At 37.7% G+C, this 15,503-nt stretch overlaps 1 protein-coding gene across 2 annotated transcripts in view; it reads right to left on the minus strand.

Annotated features, from left to right (window-relative positions):
- The window catches only part of AGTPBP1 (ATP/GTP binding carboxypeptidase 1), a 126,484-nt gene that overhangs the window by 44,556 nt on the left and 66,425 nt on the right, over positions 1-15,503 (minus strand). For both annotated transcript variants that reach the window (XM_075211063.1, XM_075211064.1), the window contains exons 14-20: positions 7,357-8,060; positions 6,185-6,268; positions 5,269-5,355; positions 5,041-5,189; positions 3,885-3,972; positions 1,605-1,749; positions 109-262 (exon numbers count right to left, since the gene is read on the minus strand). In XM_075211063.1, coding sequence (XP_075067164.1) covers positions 109-262; positions 1,605-1,749; positions 3,885-3,972; positions 5,041-5,189; positions 5,269-5,355; positions 6,185-6,268; positions 7,357-8,060 — 1,411 coding nt within the window. The remainder of the gene's footprint in view (positions 1-108; positions 263-1,604; positions 1,750-3,884; positions 3,973-5,040; positions 5,190-5,268; positions 5,356-6,184; positions 6,269-7,356; positions 8,061-15,503) is intronic.

Genomic DNA, 15,503 nt, shown 5'->3' on the forward strand with positions numbered 1-15,503 from the left:
AAAACTAAAACAATCTGTACTCTTAAAAGGAAACTCTATAAGAATGAAAGGCGATCTGCTGAGTGACTGAAGAACAAATTTAAAATTATTTGGAAAGGGTCTACTCACGAAACTGATAGACATGCTCATAGTAATTGGACTCTGGCATAGCGGTTATGGTGACAACTGGGCACCCGTTTCCAGCCAAAGTCTCACATAATACATCATGGCGATAATAGATCTGTTGGGGGTTGTGTAGAGACTCCAGTTTTTCAAGGTGCATCTTTGGGAGAACAAAATACAAAACACAATATTATCACCCTATCTGTCTATACTGCAATGAAGAAATCACATCTTAAGCTTGCACTACCACCTAAGAAAATATTTTACCAACATAAGCCCTTCTTCTACCTATAGGCCCAAGGGCTGCTCCGTGCGGCTACTTTTTCCCCAGAGATTCTGTTTCTCTCACAGCACCAGTCAGAAATTGGGGGGAATTGAGTGCGTGGAATAATCAGAAGAGTTTACTGTGGGTCATCATTGAGATTGGTCCTCCTGCGCCACCATTTAAAGATGGTTGGCTTAGCTGATTTGACAGTTCTGTACTACAGAACCACAGAGCCATGGGAAATGTAACACACCGAGAGCTACAGCAGGTTAGTAAATTATATTCCTTAAGTGGTCAAGCAGCGTTTAAATTAAAAGTAAATCACAAATACAGCTTTTCATAATGCTGTGAACAACCATCTTTAAAGTGTTCTATAATGACTTTTTATGATTAATTCTCTCTCTCTGAACTGTAATATATGGGAGAGTAGTAATCTGCCAATGCCTTCACATGAAGGAATAAGCAGCAATGCTGTCTGCAGTGTTCCAGGCATTGCAGCCAGCACGGAGATAAATGTAAGTATTGTTATTGATATTTATTCCACTCTTCAAGAGTGGGGTCGGAAAGGCAAAAATACTTAAGTAACAACCCTAAACTAGACTGAAGCACAATATTAATACATTTGTATCCAAACCGTTACCTAATCTTATTAAATGTAACCAGCAGTTTACAGCTATTAGGGAATTTGTCCTGCAGTTTTGAAGAAAAATAAAAACTAATCATCAATAGCACAGCCTTAATAACAACCTAATTGTAATTTAAAGTTATTAACACTCATACCAGTCTTAATAAGTCTTAACACCATGCCCATCCCGTTTTGCCTTCTATTTCCTGGTTCCTTAGCGTAGGCATTATTTAAATTAGCTTTCAGAGTGGACTAAAAATGGCAACTTGTGACACCATGTGAACATTCAATCAGGATCACTTCCTAGACTTTGAAGATAGCACAGTGATCATTGCTGTCCTGTCAGTACATTGTATGTATTGTAGGTTCAATACTCTCTTTAGCAATTACATTGTACATCTATTTCCCTAAAATGGTCAAATTCACAGACATTTAAATAGTATAAAAACTATAAAGTTGCAAGTCAATAGATATAATATATATTTATTGATATAGGGTCTGTCCAGATATCAGTTAAATGTGTAGATGACAGGTCTGCTTTAAAGCGCTTTGTAAATTGAGGATTTTTCATACAGTTTTTTAATTTTTGTATGGGGATGCTGAGATTCTTACCTTTAACGTGGAATATGTATAGGGATAGTGATAAGCAAAATAACAGACATCATCTTTGTGTGAAAACATGACCGTGAATGTCAAGGTGTAGTAAGACTTTCCCTTCTGACCACCAGTAGCTATGGAACTTCTAGAGAAATGATTTCTATAAAAACACAGAAACATCATTATTGCTGTTATATAACAAAATAAACCTGCATCATATATAAATAACAGTACTCAACTATATTCTATTCAGTATGGTGTCTGAATTTATATTTTTTCTATGTGCTTGTGACTGAATATAGATATTGTTTTTCACATTCTTTCAACATACCATTGGATATTTCAATATTTATTTGAAGACAATACACAGATCCATTCCTAGCTGAATCTATACGGTTGCTCTTAAAAATATTTGCTGTCACAGAGATTCTAAATAAGTGTGTGTGTGTTTAAGGATACTATTTGATGTATTAACTACTACACAATATTGTGCTCTTTCCTTTCCTTTGATGTGTATATTATATAATGTATTTTTGGAACATTTAATATAAGTTATAATATATCTAGTAGACGTCCCACCATAATGTTGCTTCTTTTTCTTGGGGTGATACAAAATACACATTCATTTTAACAAGCTCCAATCTGGGAAAAATTATTTATTGCATCAATAAATTATTTCTTTCAGTCCATTATTACTGTTAAAGCTGGTGCTAGATACTCCAATAGAAAAGCAAAATAACGCCAGCAGTAACCACATTAGCAGAGTGGGCAAAGTGAAACCAAACAATTTTGATGACAGAAACACTAATTTACACCGGCATTGATAAATGTACTCTATAAGCAGGCGCGGGCTGACGGACGTCAGCCTGGGGGGCACACGCCGCCACATCACATGACACGTGATACGGCCGCGTCATCAATGACGCGGCCGCATCACGTGTCATGTGATGCGGCCACATCACATTTATATTACTTCAGGCGGGCGGGCAGCCCTAACAGCCGTGATTCTGAGCGGCCCGGGGGCCGATGACCCCCTGCCCGGCCCGCCCCTGTCTATAAGGTCAGCTTTAAAACCAGATAACCGACTACTAAAGACTGTTTTATTCCATAGTATGTTAATTATTTCATTTGTATCATGATTCCCCCCAGTGGTGGAAGTAGAAATTTAAAAGTGACGGTATATAAAACGTAATGAGAATGTAAGTGAATGGAATTTTAGTTTTACAATGAAGGCAGTAGAAGTGGCAGTATGGCATATCACCGTATAAACCCCCACTGCAACCATGATTCACCCAATATACGTGCAAAGTAATATGTTGACACTTTACAGATATTATTATTATAATTTATTTTTTATTAACACTAGATGTGCACAATAGCAAAATCTGTAAAGTTTAACTGCGTGCAGGACCTATCATCATCATCATTTATTTATATAGCGCAAGCAGACTCCATAGCGCTTTACAATTGGGAACAAACCGTAATAAAACAATACTAGGTAATACATAGGTACAGAGAGGTAAGAGGGCCCTGCTCGCAAGCTTACAATCTAATGACGTGATTCGCATGGCCACGCCTCAAGGACATGGGCGGCAGATCTCAGAAGTCAGTAAGTATGTTGTATTCACACCACCAAAAAATATACCCTCATCTAAAAATCCCAAAGGGCTTTCTGCTGTAAAATCAAGAACAGAACAGGTCTGTCAGTTTTTTTTTTACCTATTTAAAAACTGACAATCCAGCACAACAATAGTAAAGTTATTTCAGATTGCACCAATCTGTATGTGTAACATGAAATCAGTGTAAAAAGTATTGATTTATTTTAGTTCTGAACTGCCCTAAAGTGTTATGTTATCTAAATATTTGACATTGTTCATTAAGTGCGGACCTAACTGCTCAACCTTGGCTATCAAATTTTTTATGTCCAGGGTACATGAAACAAACAAACTGGAGCTTCTACCACTATGGAGCCTACCACGAGACAGAAGTCCAATGGGTGTCCCAACTCTGGGATGCGTTGCCCATAATTTCAGAGTAAGGGGAGGGGGATACCTGGAGGAGATTCTATGGACTCTTATCTTGAAAGGGGGCCCAACAAACTGTTGAATCTCCACTTTGAGTATGTTCTACATCATGGGCTTTCTCGCTCATGTTCGCATGTTCCTTTCCAATACATTCCTATTATAACACAAATGGACCCCTAGGCTGTATACACATGAACATTTACAAAAGCATATAAGGAGCTAAATAGAGCTGAAGACCATTCACATCTACAAATTGGAATTATGCGCTTACTTGTAATAACATATATCTGTTCCAACACGTATCCACCAAGGCCGGGAAACCAACGCTTCCTGCACAGAATACATAAGTGGCTGCATACCTAGTACACAAAACACATATAAGTCCATGTTATTATTAGGTTACTAAATAAATAAGCCAATATTAACAAATGGAAATTTCCATATTTCTATAACAATTTAAATTTTCCAGATTGTAACAACATGACAAAATAAGACATGTCCATTATCTACCCAGATCAGCACATTTCACACCCCCTTCCCACAATACCATGGCAGTCCATGCCTATTATGATCTCTAGAAACTGGGACTGTCCCATGAAAATCAGAACGGATGAGAGGGATTGTTGCTCACACCATAATTAGAGAAGCAATGTCTACATTTAAATTTTTTCTATTAGCTGCTTAATCAATTACAACTATTAAGAAGAGCTCAGAAGGTTTCAGCCATCCCTTTAGGAATGCCTGAATGTTGCCGCTTTGCTGTCCACTAAAAAGAAGTCACTGGGAATGGTCTGCTCAAAGAGCCACAAAACATAAAATATATAAATGTGATTGGTGACATTCACATATATGGAAACCTCCCAACTGTCCTGATTTAGGCGGGGCAGTCGTGACATAAGGGGTATGTCCTGTTTACTACTGATCTGCTGTGTACACATTGTGACATGATCATGTCCCGTCTCCAAAAATTGGAAGGTAAGAGGGGTGTATGTATAAAAGTGGCAGTACCATAATAGAACACACACAGCAAGGTACATTTAGTTTCGATGCTTAAATGTGCAGTAACCCATAGCAACCAATCAGCAATGTGATATACCCATCTACCGAAAGCTATATAATGAAAGCAAATGGTTGCTGGGGTAAAGCACATTTGCACCTATGAGTGATGCTAGTAAATAAGCAATAGAAAGTTAGTTTATAAACACTCATCTCCAGTTAGGCAAGTCACAGTGTGATGAATTTGTAATTCATAATAACATTTTGTTCTATATCCTAATGTTATGAGTAGGTAAAAATACATTATATGATTTCTGGCTTGAAGAACTACAATCCTCTATTTACATTGCAGAGACACGCAATATACAAGTTCAGTTGACCGATCCCATTCCCATTTGCTAGTGTTATACAAGTCTCACTCCTGGCCTTACCATAATTGAACTGACTGTTGGACTTTTCACAATTGATGATGTTGAAGCGATAAGCAGTTCCGGTCCTCATTCCACTCACTTCAAAATAAAACCACTGATGGTAATGATTGCTGTTTATATCCGAGTTCAAGATGAGATCATATTCATTTCTGGAATATAAATGACACATGCAGTTTTTGACATTTTGAATAGACTTCTGGAAGCGGGAGGAATGAAGGGCTGTCTTACTTTCTAATCTGAATGACCTTCCGCAGGTTTCCAGATTCAAACTTTGAGTTGAACTTGAGAACGTCACTCTCATCTGGTATGGAGCAGCTGCAGTGCATTAAAAAAAGGAAAGGGACCTTAATTCATGAATACACGCATTCATTTTACTGCTAGCTACTTTTATTCCCACCGAACATACAAAGATTGATGTAAAGATAACTATAATTACTCTCAACCAGCATAAAAAAAATACTGCATGACGTACAAACCCTCTACAGTTCTATAATGAAAGTGGCGAACCAATAGGTAACAATGAAACACACAAACTACAGTTCACAGAGTTGAAACTTTCTTTTATGCTATTGTATGGTTATGCAGTTGCAGGGTAGAATTTAAAATAATTTATCTTAGCTTATAATTTAGTTAATTAAATTTGAAAATATACCACAGCATTCCAAAAACTGGAAACCTTAAAAAAAAAATTAGTCCATATTAAAGGGTAAATTTATTAATGAAGGTATTGAAGTTTACATTTATTTGGGGTTTTAAAATGAATATTTGTCATTAATTAGTCATATTACAGAACATACATTAAGTAGCTGGTTATTGTATTTGTAGCAGAATGATATAAACTGTTGTACTGCAGGTTAGTTAACAATCACAATCTGGACTGTGCAAATAGACTATTTTAAATCTACGTTTTTTTATTTCCATTTTTACATATCTTTCATTTATATGTTTAAAAAAATAAAAATGCTTTATAATTGGAGAATGACAATTTTCTACTTTTGTTTGCATTACAGCCAAAGACTGGATTTTGTAATTTCAGTATATTTAAGGAGAACGTAATCTGTGCTGTAATATTCTTTTCTGTAGCCAAATACTTATGTTGTATGTAGTATGTTTTTTCAGTGATCATATTGTATAAGTGATTTACCTGGGATTATCAAGATCATAAATCACCCGATCTATTATATCATTAGGATGAATCATTCTTTCAACATCTTGAGATATTTTTGTCCTGTGGAAATGATCACAAAAAAAATTGTTTATAAACTCAAACAGGATAGAACCCTTTGTGTATGTTCAGACTTTGAGGTTTACCAACAATGCTGTTACACAATAAGGGAGAAGGCATGACAACAACTTTAAAAATGCAGATAGCTAAAGCATGCCTATGTGTTGTTGAATTACATATCAAAGGGTTTTACAGTCTTCAAGAACTACCAACAGTTTATGTTTTCAGGATATCATGCACAAGTGAGTTAATCTATATTCTAGGACAGTAATTATTCCACCTGTTTCTACAGACAGAAATCCTGAAAACATGACCTGTTAGTAGGGTTTAAGCACCTCTGGTTTAGATTAACATTATTGTACAAGTTCAAGTTGTGTAGCCACTATAAATCACATTTTGTTTTCAGACAGGGGTATTAATACAAAATATTTAATAATATGCAAGTTGTCCTTTTTGTATTATTTGATGTATCTCACATGTAAGGTCACCTTATGTGAAATTATACATTATACAACACATTTAAAAAGTCTTAGTGTCTTTATCTATTGAGTCACCCAATCCGTATTGATGAAGTAGGATCCAGGTTGGTGTAATAACCTAGTTCAGAGAGTAATAGTAATTTTAACCATGTGCTCAAAAATGTCTGCATGGATGATCTGAAGAAACCTGTCACATTTTCATCTTAATATATAGTTTATACTAGAGTTTACTTAATGGTCATATGGTATTTGTATTTTTCAATGAAAGGGTCTATAACTAGTCAACACAGCTTTTTAAGTACTTTGCTATTAGGTGGATATGTAAGCTTTACATATAAAACGTTAGTAAGACGGTATTTAAAGCCCCATATGTAATAAATGAACAAAATTGCTTTATTTCACATGGCATAAAATGCTTGTACAATGTATACTGTAGGCATGACATATGTATGTATACCGTGTACAACCATGAGAAAAGAGAGAAGTCAGCTGTTTCTGCACTAATAGTCTCTTTTGCTGTTATAGTAACAACTAGGTAACTAATAGTTAGTTTTACCTTCAAAACTGAAATTATTTAAATAGCACTTTGTGAATACATAAATCTTAACTCACCTTTGTACACCATAAGGTCTTTCTAATATAGGCTCTTTGAAAAAAGGCGGCACATGGCCAAAGTAGTCTGGATACGCCACATCTGAGTATTCTGGCACTGATTTGGTATTTTTCACAATTTCTAAGTACAGCTCTGGGTCATGGAGGGGCAATAAGTTTTCAGTGTCTAGCATTCCCTGCAATGCCAGTCCATCTAAAGGACTTGTGTCTTCATCATCATCATCAGGCAAGACTCCAGAGCAGCATAATGGTCCAAGATTCACTGAATGCTTTTCAAACAACTTGTTACCACATGAGGAATTCTGTGCAGACATACTGCCGGAATGAGATAAAACATTGGACTTGTCTTTAGTGGGTACACATCCATTTTTGCAATGGTTGTTGGCTGAAGACTTCTGTATAGAGAGTCTGTCAAGATCTCTTAAAACATCACTGTTCAAGTAAAAGCATGAGGGCTTGTCTGTATCACCCTGAGTCTGTTGAAAGGAGCTATTCCGGTCTCTCTTAAGGTCTTTCTTTGGCACATCCAAAAATGTTGGTCTTTTGTTACATTCATCTTCTAAAGAAATACCACTGCTTTTCCTTGAAAGTTCTTTAATAATATGCCTTGGTTGGTATGGTAGTTCCTCTCCTGCAGTGGGGACAATGATGGGCCCACCACGCTTTGCTCCAGTCATTTGTTCATTCGAGACCAGGTCAAAGTCCTTTGATATAGATAAAAGTGTAAAAACAATGTTTGTGGAATGTGAAATATTGAAAGTTTCAGCACAGTGTTTAATAAATATGCAATCCATTTGAATTGAAGAATATAACAATGGTGCAAACATGAGGGAAAAGTCATTACCTGTAAAAGTTATTTTAATTTGCATTAAAGAGTTCTGCACAAAAAAAAAACCACACAAATACTCAGAAAATAATGGGCCAAAAAGAAACCTAAGCCCAAACTGAATAAGTACTTTATGCATTTTCCTGTAAATTGAAATCTTGCAAGCAGGGCCCTCTGGTATCTTTGTCTGTTTGCTAATACCCAGGATTGTTTCATTATTACTCTATGCTGGCACTATATAAATAAATGTTAATAAAGACAAACAAAATGGCTAGAAACAAAGGCATCTTCAACTCTGACATTTCTCACTTGCTACAAAGAGCAGGCAGCAGTGTGAGGCAATGCAATCTGCTGACAGTACTTAAAATGGACATTTGAAAATAGTTAACATATTCTGATTCTACAATCCATGGAAAATTATATATCATGCTAGAAACTAGCACTCTATACAAATGAAGAATTTAGTAAACAAGCAGTTATTTTTTTATTTATGTTGTCAAAGACTAAGGTAATAGTAAACCGTTCTTTTGTTGTTAATGTATAAAGTAGTTTGTTCCTGGTTAGAACGGACTATAGAGGGGTAATGTGGCTTCAGTACAAGGCAAGGTGGCCACTTAAGCATGTATCTCATGCACTAGGTCCCTAAAAGCTTTCTTAATTCAAGCACCACACACAATGGGCCACAAAACACCAGAAACCAGGGTATAATTGACATCCCGACTATAAACTCTCTCCGCTACTTTCTCACTTGAAGAAATGCTGAACTTAGACACTTATCAACCAAGCCAGATATTAAAGCTGCATTTAGCCCAAGGCTTACTGAAAGAGCCAGGAATCACAGCTATTAGGCCAGACATGGAGAAAGCGTGAGATAGGCCCTAGATGACATAAGTTCTCAGCATTCTGCATAACCAGACCTGCTCAAAGATGGAGTTACACAGCAGATTTGTGATATATACCCTACAAACATATTGAAGATTTGGATTAACAAGGGCCAGAGGTCCAATATCAGGATAAAGAAGCGTTAATATGATCCTTAACAGACAAGATAACACACCTGGTTTTGATATAGACAACCGAGCACTTATTATTATTATTATTATTATTATTATTAATAATAATAATATTGTTATCACTTAAGCACTGGGACACACACCTATAGTTGTTACTTGCTGTCTGACTTCCCATTAAAACACGAGATAATGCTGAATGAAAAAGAAATGAAGGCAATAAAATTCATGAATGGAGACAAACTACAGACTTAGATAAGTTGACCATTGAGCAAAAGACCGTTAAGCCTTTAACTGAATTGCTATGTCAATATGGAACTACCTATAGATGGGAGTTTCTCCTTCACCATCATTGCTTAGAACAGTGAATTCCAAACTTTTTTCAGTTCAAGGCACCCATAGGGTGTCCAAAATGTTTTCAAGGCACCCCTAATCCAAAATAATTACCAAGTAGTCCCCCGCCTTGCTTACCACCAGCCCTGGCCGAGGCACCCATGTGAGATCTCCAAGGGAGCCTAGGCGCACAGTTTGGGAACCACTGGCTTATAAAGAAGGCAGGTCAGCTATCTTAAGAGGCCTCTCAGACACAAACTCATTTTGCAGTAAACTGGAACTATTGACGAAGTTACAATTAAAATGCGATTTATTCCGAGAAGGGGACAAGGTTCACTCTCCAGCTCATCATGACTGACAGATGTACCAATGTAAAATGGACACAAAATTATGGAGGACACTGCAACCTTAAATACAGACCCCATAGACCACCAACTTATGTCAGATTAAGTAGAAACAGACAGCAGGGAACATTTGCTTAAGATCATACTGAATATTAACAGCTAAATGGGTCTCTGTGCTTTAAAGACTGAATACAACTAGCTATAATTATCACCTTACCTACCACCATCTGCTTTTCAAATGCAAGCATTTGCAACCAAGCCCAATGTTTACCCAGAAACCCAATATTTATCAGAAAAAACTGCTAAAGGGATATTGGAGGGCATATGGGCTGCTCAAACACCTCTGCTGTGATTTCAATTCATAACTTGTGCTTGACATGCATGCAGTCGTTGCCAAAATATTGGAACCCTTTCAGTCTTTATTTTTTTTAATTATGCACCATTTCTTTAAGAAAATTAAAATATATTTTGGCATCCACATATGTATTTATTAGGTTTGCAGTTAAATAAAATACAGATACGAGAAAAATGTATTAAGCAGCGACTGATCAACCAATAGGCTGATCAAGCTGCAGCCTAGGGCGCTGGGACAGCACCGGCAGCATTTAAGATTTTATTTTTTACACTTTTTTCTTTTTTACTATTGATTATGTTCATACGGAGGCGCCCCTCCCTCCTCCCCTGTCCTCCCTCCCCCTCCTCACTGGCTGTCAGGCGTGATGTCTTCATCACGTCCCGACTGTGTCAGTGAGGAGCTGCAGTGAGAGGAACTGACTGCCGGTGGAAGCAAGAAAACAGGTAAGTAGATTTGTGTTATGCAGGGTGGACAAAGTGTATTTATGCAGAAAGTGGGGACAAAGTGTGTGTTTTGAGCGGGGCAGCGTGTAGAAAGGGGGGACAGAGTGTGTGTGGTGTAAGGGGGACAGTGTACAGGGGCAGTGGTAATTGATAACACGATTACCCCAATAACGATACCCACGAGCTCTAATAATAAAAAAAACGAATGTATTAAAACAGATATAAATATTAATAGACTTACCTGAAAACTGACTGTGCAGATCACCGATGGAGCAGCATGATGACCGCAAGTGATTTCGAATGAAGAGCTGTCAGGCACTACAGTTTTGTGTCACTGCGTGTTCTATTAATGTTAATTTAAAGCGGCAATGTCGGGACCCTGCAGGTTAAGTGTTTAAACACTTAACCCAAAATCCTTTGCTGTCATCATGCTGCTCCATCCGTGATCTGCAGAGTCGGTTTTCAGGCAAGTCTATTAATATTTAGATCAGTTTTTAAGACATTCATTTTTTATTTGTAGGGCTCATGGGTGTCGGATTTTTGGCAATCGAGAAACCGTACCCAACCCTGCAGGGGAGTCATGAATTGGCCACTGCTGTGTGATGAAATGGCTGGGGGGGGCGGGGGGCAAGAATTGGCCGCTTGTGGGAGGTATATCTGTAATGTGTGGCGTTCAGGAGGATGCTCTCTAAAGATCCTAATCATTGGGGGTTTGTAATGTTTGCAGATTTTTTAAAACAGGACCACAACTTTCCAGAAGATAGATAGCTAAATGACAACAAAGCTGCAAGAACAAGCAAGAAAGAACAGCAAGAACAGGTAAGAGCATCTGTCTACATTTGTTTGCTGATAAATACTCCTGAACTTTCCTTTAATAATTTGGGGGGGGGTTGGAACGGGCCATGGTATTAATCAGGCCATGTTATTAAGTCAAAGCTTACTTCACACAAATCCTTAAATGGGCTGGACAAGATTATTGGCATATTTTAGAAGTAGATAGAAATAATTATATTTTCAGCAGATGATTCTCCTTAATGTTGGAACTGTATTTACCTGTGTTAAGTAGCAGATGGCTGCAATTTTAAAATTACTTATTAAACGGGCTTGAAAAGCGAAAAAGGATTATTTTCCTGTTTTGTTTTACTTTGTGTACTGCAATGAACATGGAGAAAAGAAAGAAAGCCAGAGAATAGTCAGGGGAGATCAGACAGAAGATTATATCAAAGCATGGACAATATCAAGAATACAAATCCATCTCCAGAGACTGATATTCCTGCTTCCACCATAAGTGATGTTATTAGAAAGTTTAAGGTCCATGGCACTGTAGCCAGGCTCCCTGGACATGGGTAAGATAGAAAACATGATCAAAATTTGCAGCGCAGGATTGTTCAAATGGTGGAGAAAGTACCTTGGTCAACTGCCAAACAGATTCAAGCTGTCCTTCAGTTACAAGGTATGACCGTTTCAACTAGCAACACCCATTGGCAGCTCAATGAAAGGGGGTTATATGGTGAGAGGTCGAGAAGCGTCCCACTGTTGAGGGAGCGACACATAAGAAAGCTTGACTGGAGTTTACCAAACACACCAGAACAAGCCAAATTTCTTCTGAGAGAATGTCCTGTGGACAGATGAGACCAAATTAGAGCTTTTTGGTAAAGCCCATTATTCCTATATTTACAGAAAGCAAAACAAAGCTCTCAAAGAAAAGAACACCTTCCCTACAGTCAAACATGGAGGAGGTTCAGTGATAAGTTGGGGTTGTTGAGTTGCATCTAACACTGGTGCCTTGGACATGTGCATTACATCATGAAATCTGATTATTATCAGAGCATTTTGGAGTGCAATGCTGAACCCAATGTCAGGAAGCTGGGTCTCCATCAAAAATCATAGGTCTTCCAGCAGGACAGGGACCACAAACACACTTCAAAAAGAAATGTTTCAAGACAAGACGCTGGAGTGTTCTGAAGCAATGAGTCCAGATGTAAATCCCAGACAACCTGTGTAGAGATCTGAAAACAGCAGTTGGGAGAAGACACATTTCAGATCTGGGAGAACTGCAGCAGTTTGTACAGGAAGAGTGGACCAAATGGTCAGTAGATACTATAAGAAGCAGCTGAGCTACCAAAAATTACATTTAGTGCTTCAATAAATGTGTTAATGTTTTGTTTTCATTATCTGATGTAAAAGGATATATAGTATTAAATTAAAAAGGTTATGTAATATTATCAGAGAAAGAATTGTAAAGACCAAATACTGTTGTTCATTTCATTAATTATGTTTAGAGGAAATGGTGAGCAATTGGAAAGAAGTGCAAGGGTGCCAATATTTTTGGCCACGACTATATATGTTGAAGTGGATTAGCCTCTGAATTTATGTGAATTATTCTCTGACCATTTGGAGGTCATCATTTTGATCAGATAATGCTGAAAAGTGCACCACAGTTTGCTTGTGAAATTGGGATAAGGAGTCCTCTGTGTGGCTCATGTTCTTTGATGCCTTACCAAAGTCCTCCCTTCTCCCCCCGCCCTCCCAAAAAGGAGGTGTTATTGTAACTTTCACAGCCAGAGTCCCAAGGTGGGGCTCTGTGAAAGTGGCTCCTGTACAGCAGTCAGTATATGCTCTGGGCTTTGCCCTACTATACCCCTTCTCCACCACTCACAATCCACCTTACATGCTCTCTTAGATGAAATGACTAAACTTGGTAAGATTGTCATATGCTTTCTCTTTGTACCACCACCATGGCATCCCACATCAAGTTTACATCTTACATAATGTAAAAGAATTTGAGAATAGGTCAACAATTTGAGGCTATTAAATAGTGATAAAATACGGGTTTTATTTGTGCAGTAAATAAATTTTATTCAGGAAAATTACCAATATTTTACACTGGTAAGCTGGTATTGTTGTAATCCTAACAAAAACTGCCAGAGTATCTATTGTTTTGAATAACTCTGTGAGTAAGAGGTGGAACTGAGAGATGAGGAAGGTGTGGGAAGGCAGGATCCTCTCCAAAGTGACACTTGCAAATGTCTAGGGGGTATATTTACTAATCTGTGGGTTTGAAAAAGTGTAGATGTTGCCTATAGCAACCAATCAGATTCTAGCTGTCATTTTGTAGAATGCACTAAATAAATGACAGCTAGAATCGGATTGGTTGCTATAGGTAACATCTCTGTTTTTCCAAACCTACAGTTTAGTAAATATACCCCTAGGTGCCTAATCATGGTCAAGCGTGTTTTATTTTAGCTGAAAGTGCCTTGAACATAGCTTTTGAGCCAACTAGGGACTCTGCACTTTGCACCTAGTGGATGCCTGGCATGCTTTATATACTGATAAATCAGATTATACTTTTTACTCAAGCCCTTACTGCCCCACTATCTGAACTGGTTGGTTAATGTAACATGACATTATACACGTATTAACTTTATTCCTCAATTGACAAGATCTTCATGTCCGATCAAGTGGAAGTCCTGAATATTGGGTTCAGCCTCTAAGGGACAGCGGGCGCGAAAACTCAATCTTTTAGGTCCAGATTGTAAACTACACTTCAACCCCTACAGATGACTTTGCAACTAATTACTCCCCAGAAGATAATTCACAGATGCAGAATAAGCATTTGACAGTGGGCCTTAGGGGTATTTAGAGGCATTGGTCTTGAAGAATCCTTATTTCTAAAAACATTTGCCCTCTACAACTTCTGAAAAGCTATAATGAAAATCACTGGCTCCCTATCAGACCTATTCTGGAGTTCCAATAGCACAATGCAGGATGCCCGCCTTGCTACACATCCTTAGTATAGAGCACCTGGCAAATGCCAGTAGAAAATGCCAAAATGTTACGGGACTCATGATCGCTGAAAAGTAATTTAAGATGGCTAGCTTTTTGCAGATGATTTGATATTATACACTGCAGATCCCACAATCTCACTACCAAATCTCATGAAGTCATTCACCTCTTTAAGCCAAGGTTTGAAACTTAATACTACACTAGAAAATAAAATATAGAGCAATCTGTCCCCTTCAAATGGCAGATATGAAATATCAAAAATTATATGGGGATCTTCGATCCCCTAAGGCCCTAAAATCTACCAGTATAATTTTGTCCTTTTACTCAGAAACCTATGTATTTTACCTGGAGAGGCAGAATTAACATACTTAAAAGAGAAAAAAATTTCTCCAGACCATATGAACTAAATTTATTTGGGGAAATAATCATACCAGACTGAAAAGAAAGATGTTGGTAAAAACCCCCCAATTGTGGCAGCCTTACGATACCAGATTTTCTCACTTACTGTCAAGCTTTTAATCTGTCTAAAATAGTGTACTGGTGCACCAAACAAGATCATAAACAGTGGGTCCAATTACATGCCCTATCTCTCACCTATCCCTCCTCCCAGGGTGCTGGGTGTTAGATTGGGCTTTTAAATCTCATTGAAAGGGTTTCAGTGATCCTCAGCCCTTGATGTAAAACACTGAAGGCTACAGATCTCGCTGTACCAGGCCATTACATCCCAGCTGATGGAATCCCCAAATTTTATACATAGTCTTACACCAGTTACTATTTAGAACCCCCACAAGATTAGAAAAATCCTTTTATGACCCTCCAAAAGATCATATCACAAGTATACCACCCTCTTGTACGTTGAGAAGATCATACTGGGAGACATTTAAGTAAGAGGAAGAAGTAGTAGTAATGGGGAAGTGTATTCCTGTGCATCACACAGTCTGCACTTAGCTCTAAAATGCAAAATACTAATCAAAGTAATATCTATAGGGTATAGATGCAAACACTGAGAGCACAAGGCTTTACAAATAGTTAGCGACCAATGTTGGAGTT

The sequence above is a fragment of the Mixophyes fleayi genome, chromosome 1 (assembly GCF_038048845.1).
Source record: "Mixophyes fleayi isolate aMixFle1 chromosome 1, aMixFle1.hap1, whole genome shotgun sequence".
NCBI lineage: Eukaryota > Metazoa > Chordata > Amphibia > Anura > Limnodynastidae > Mixophyes > Mixophyes fleayi.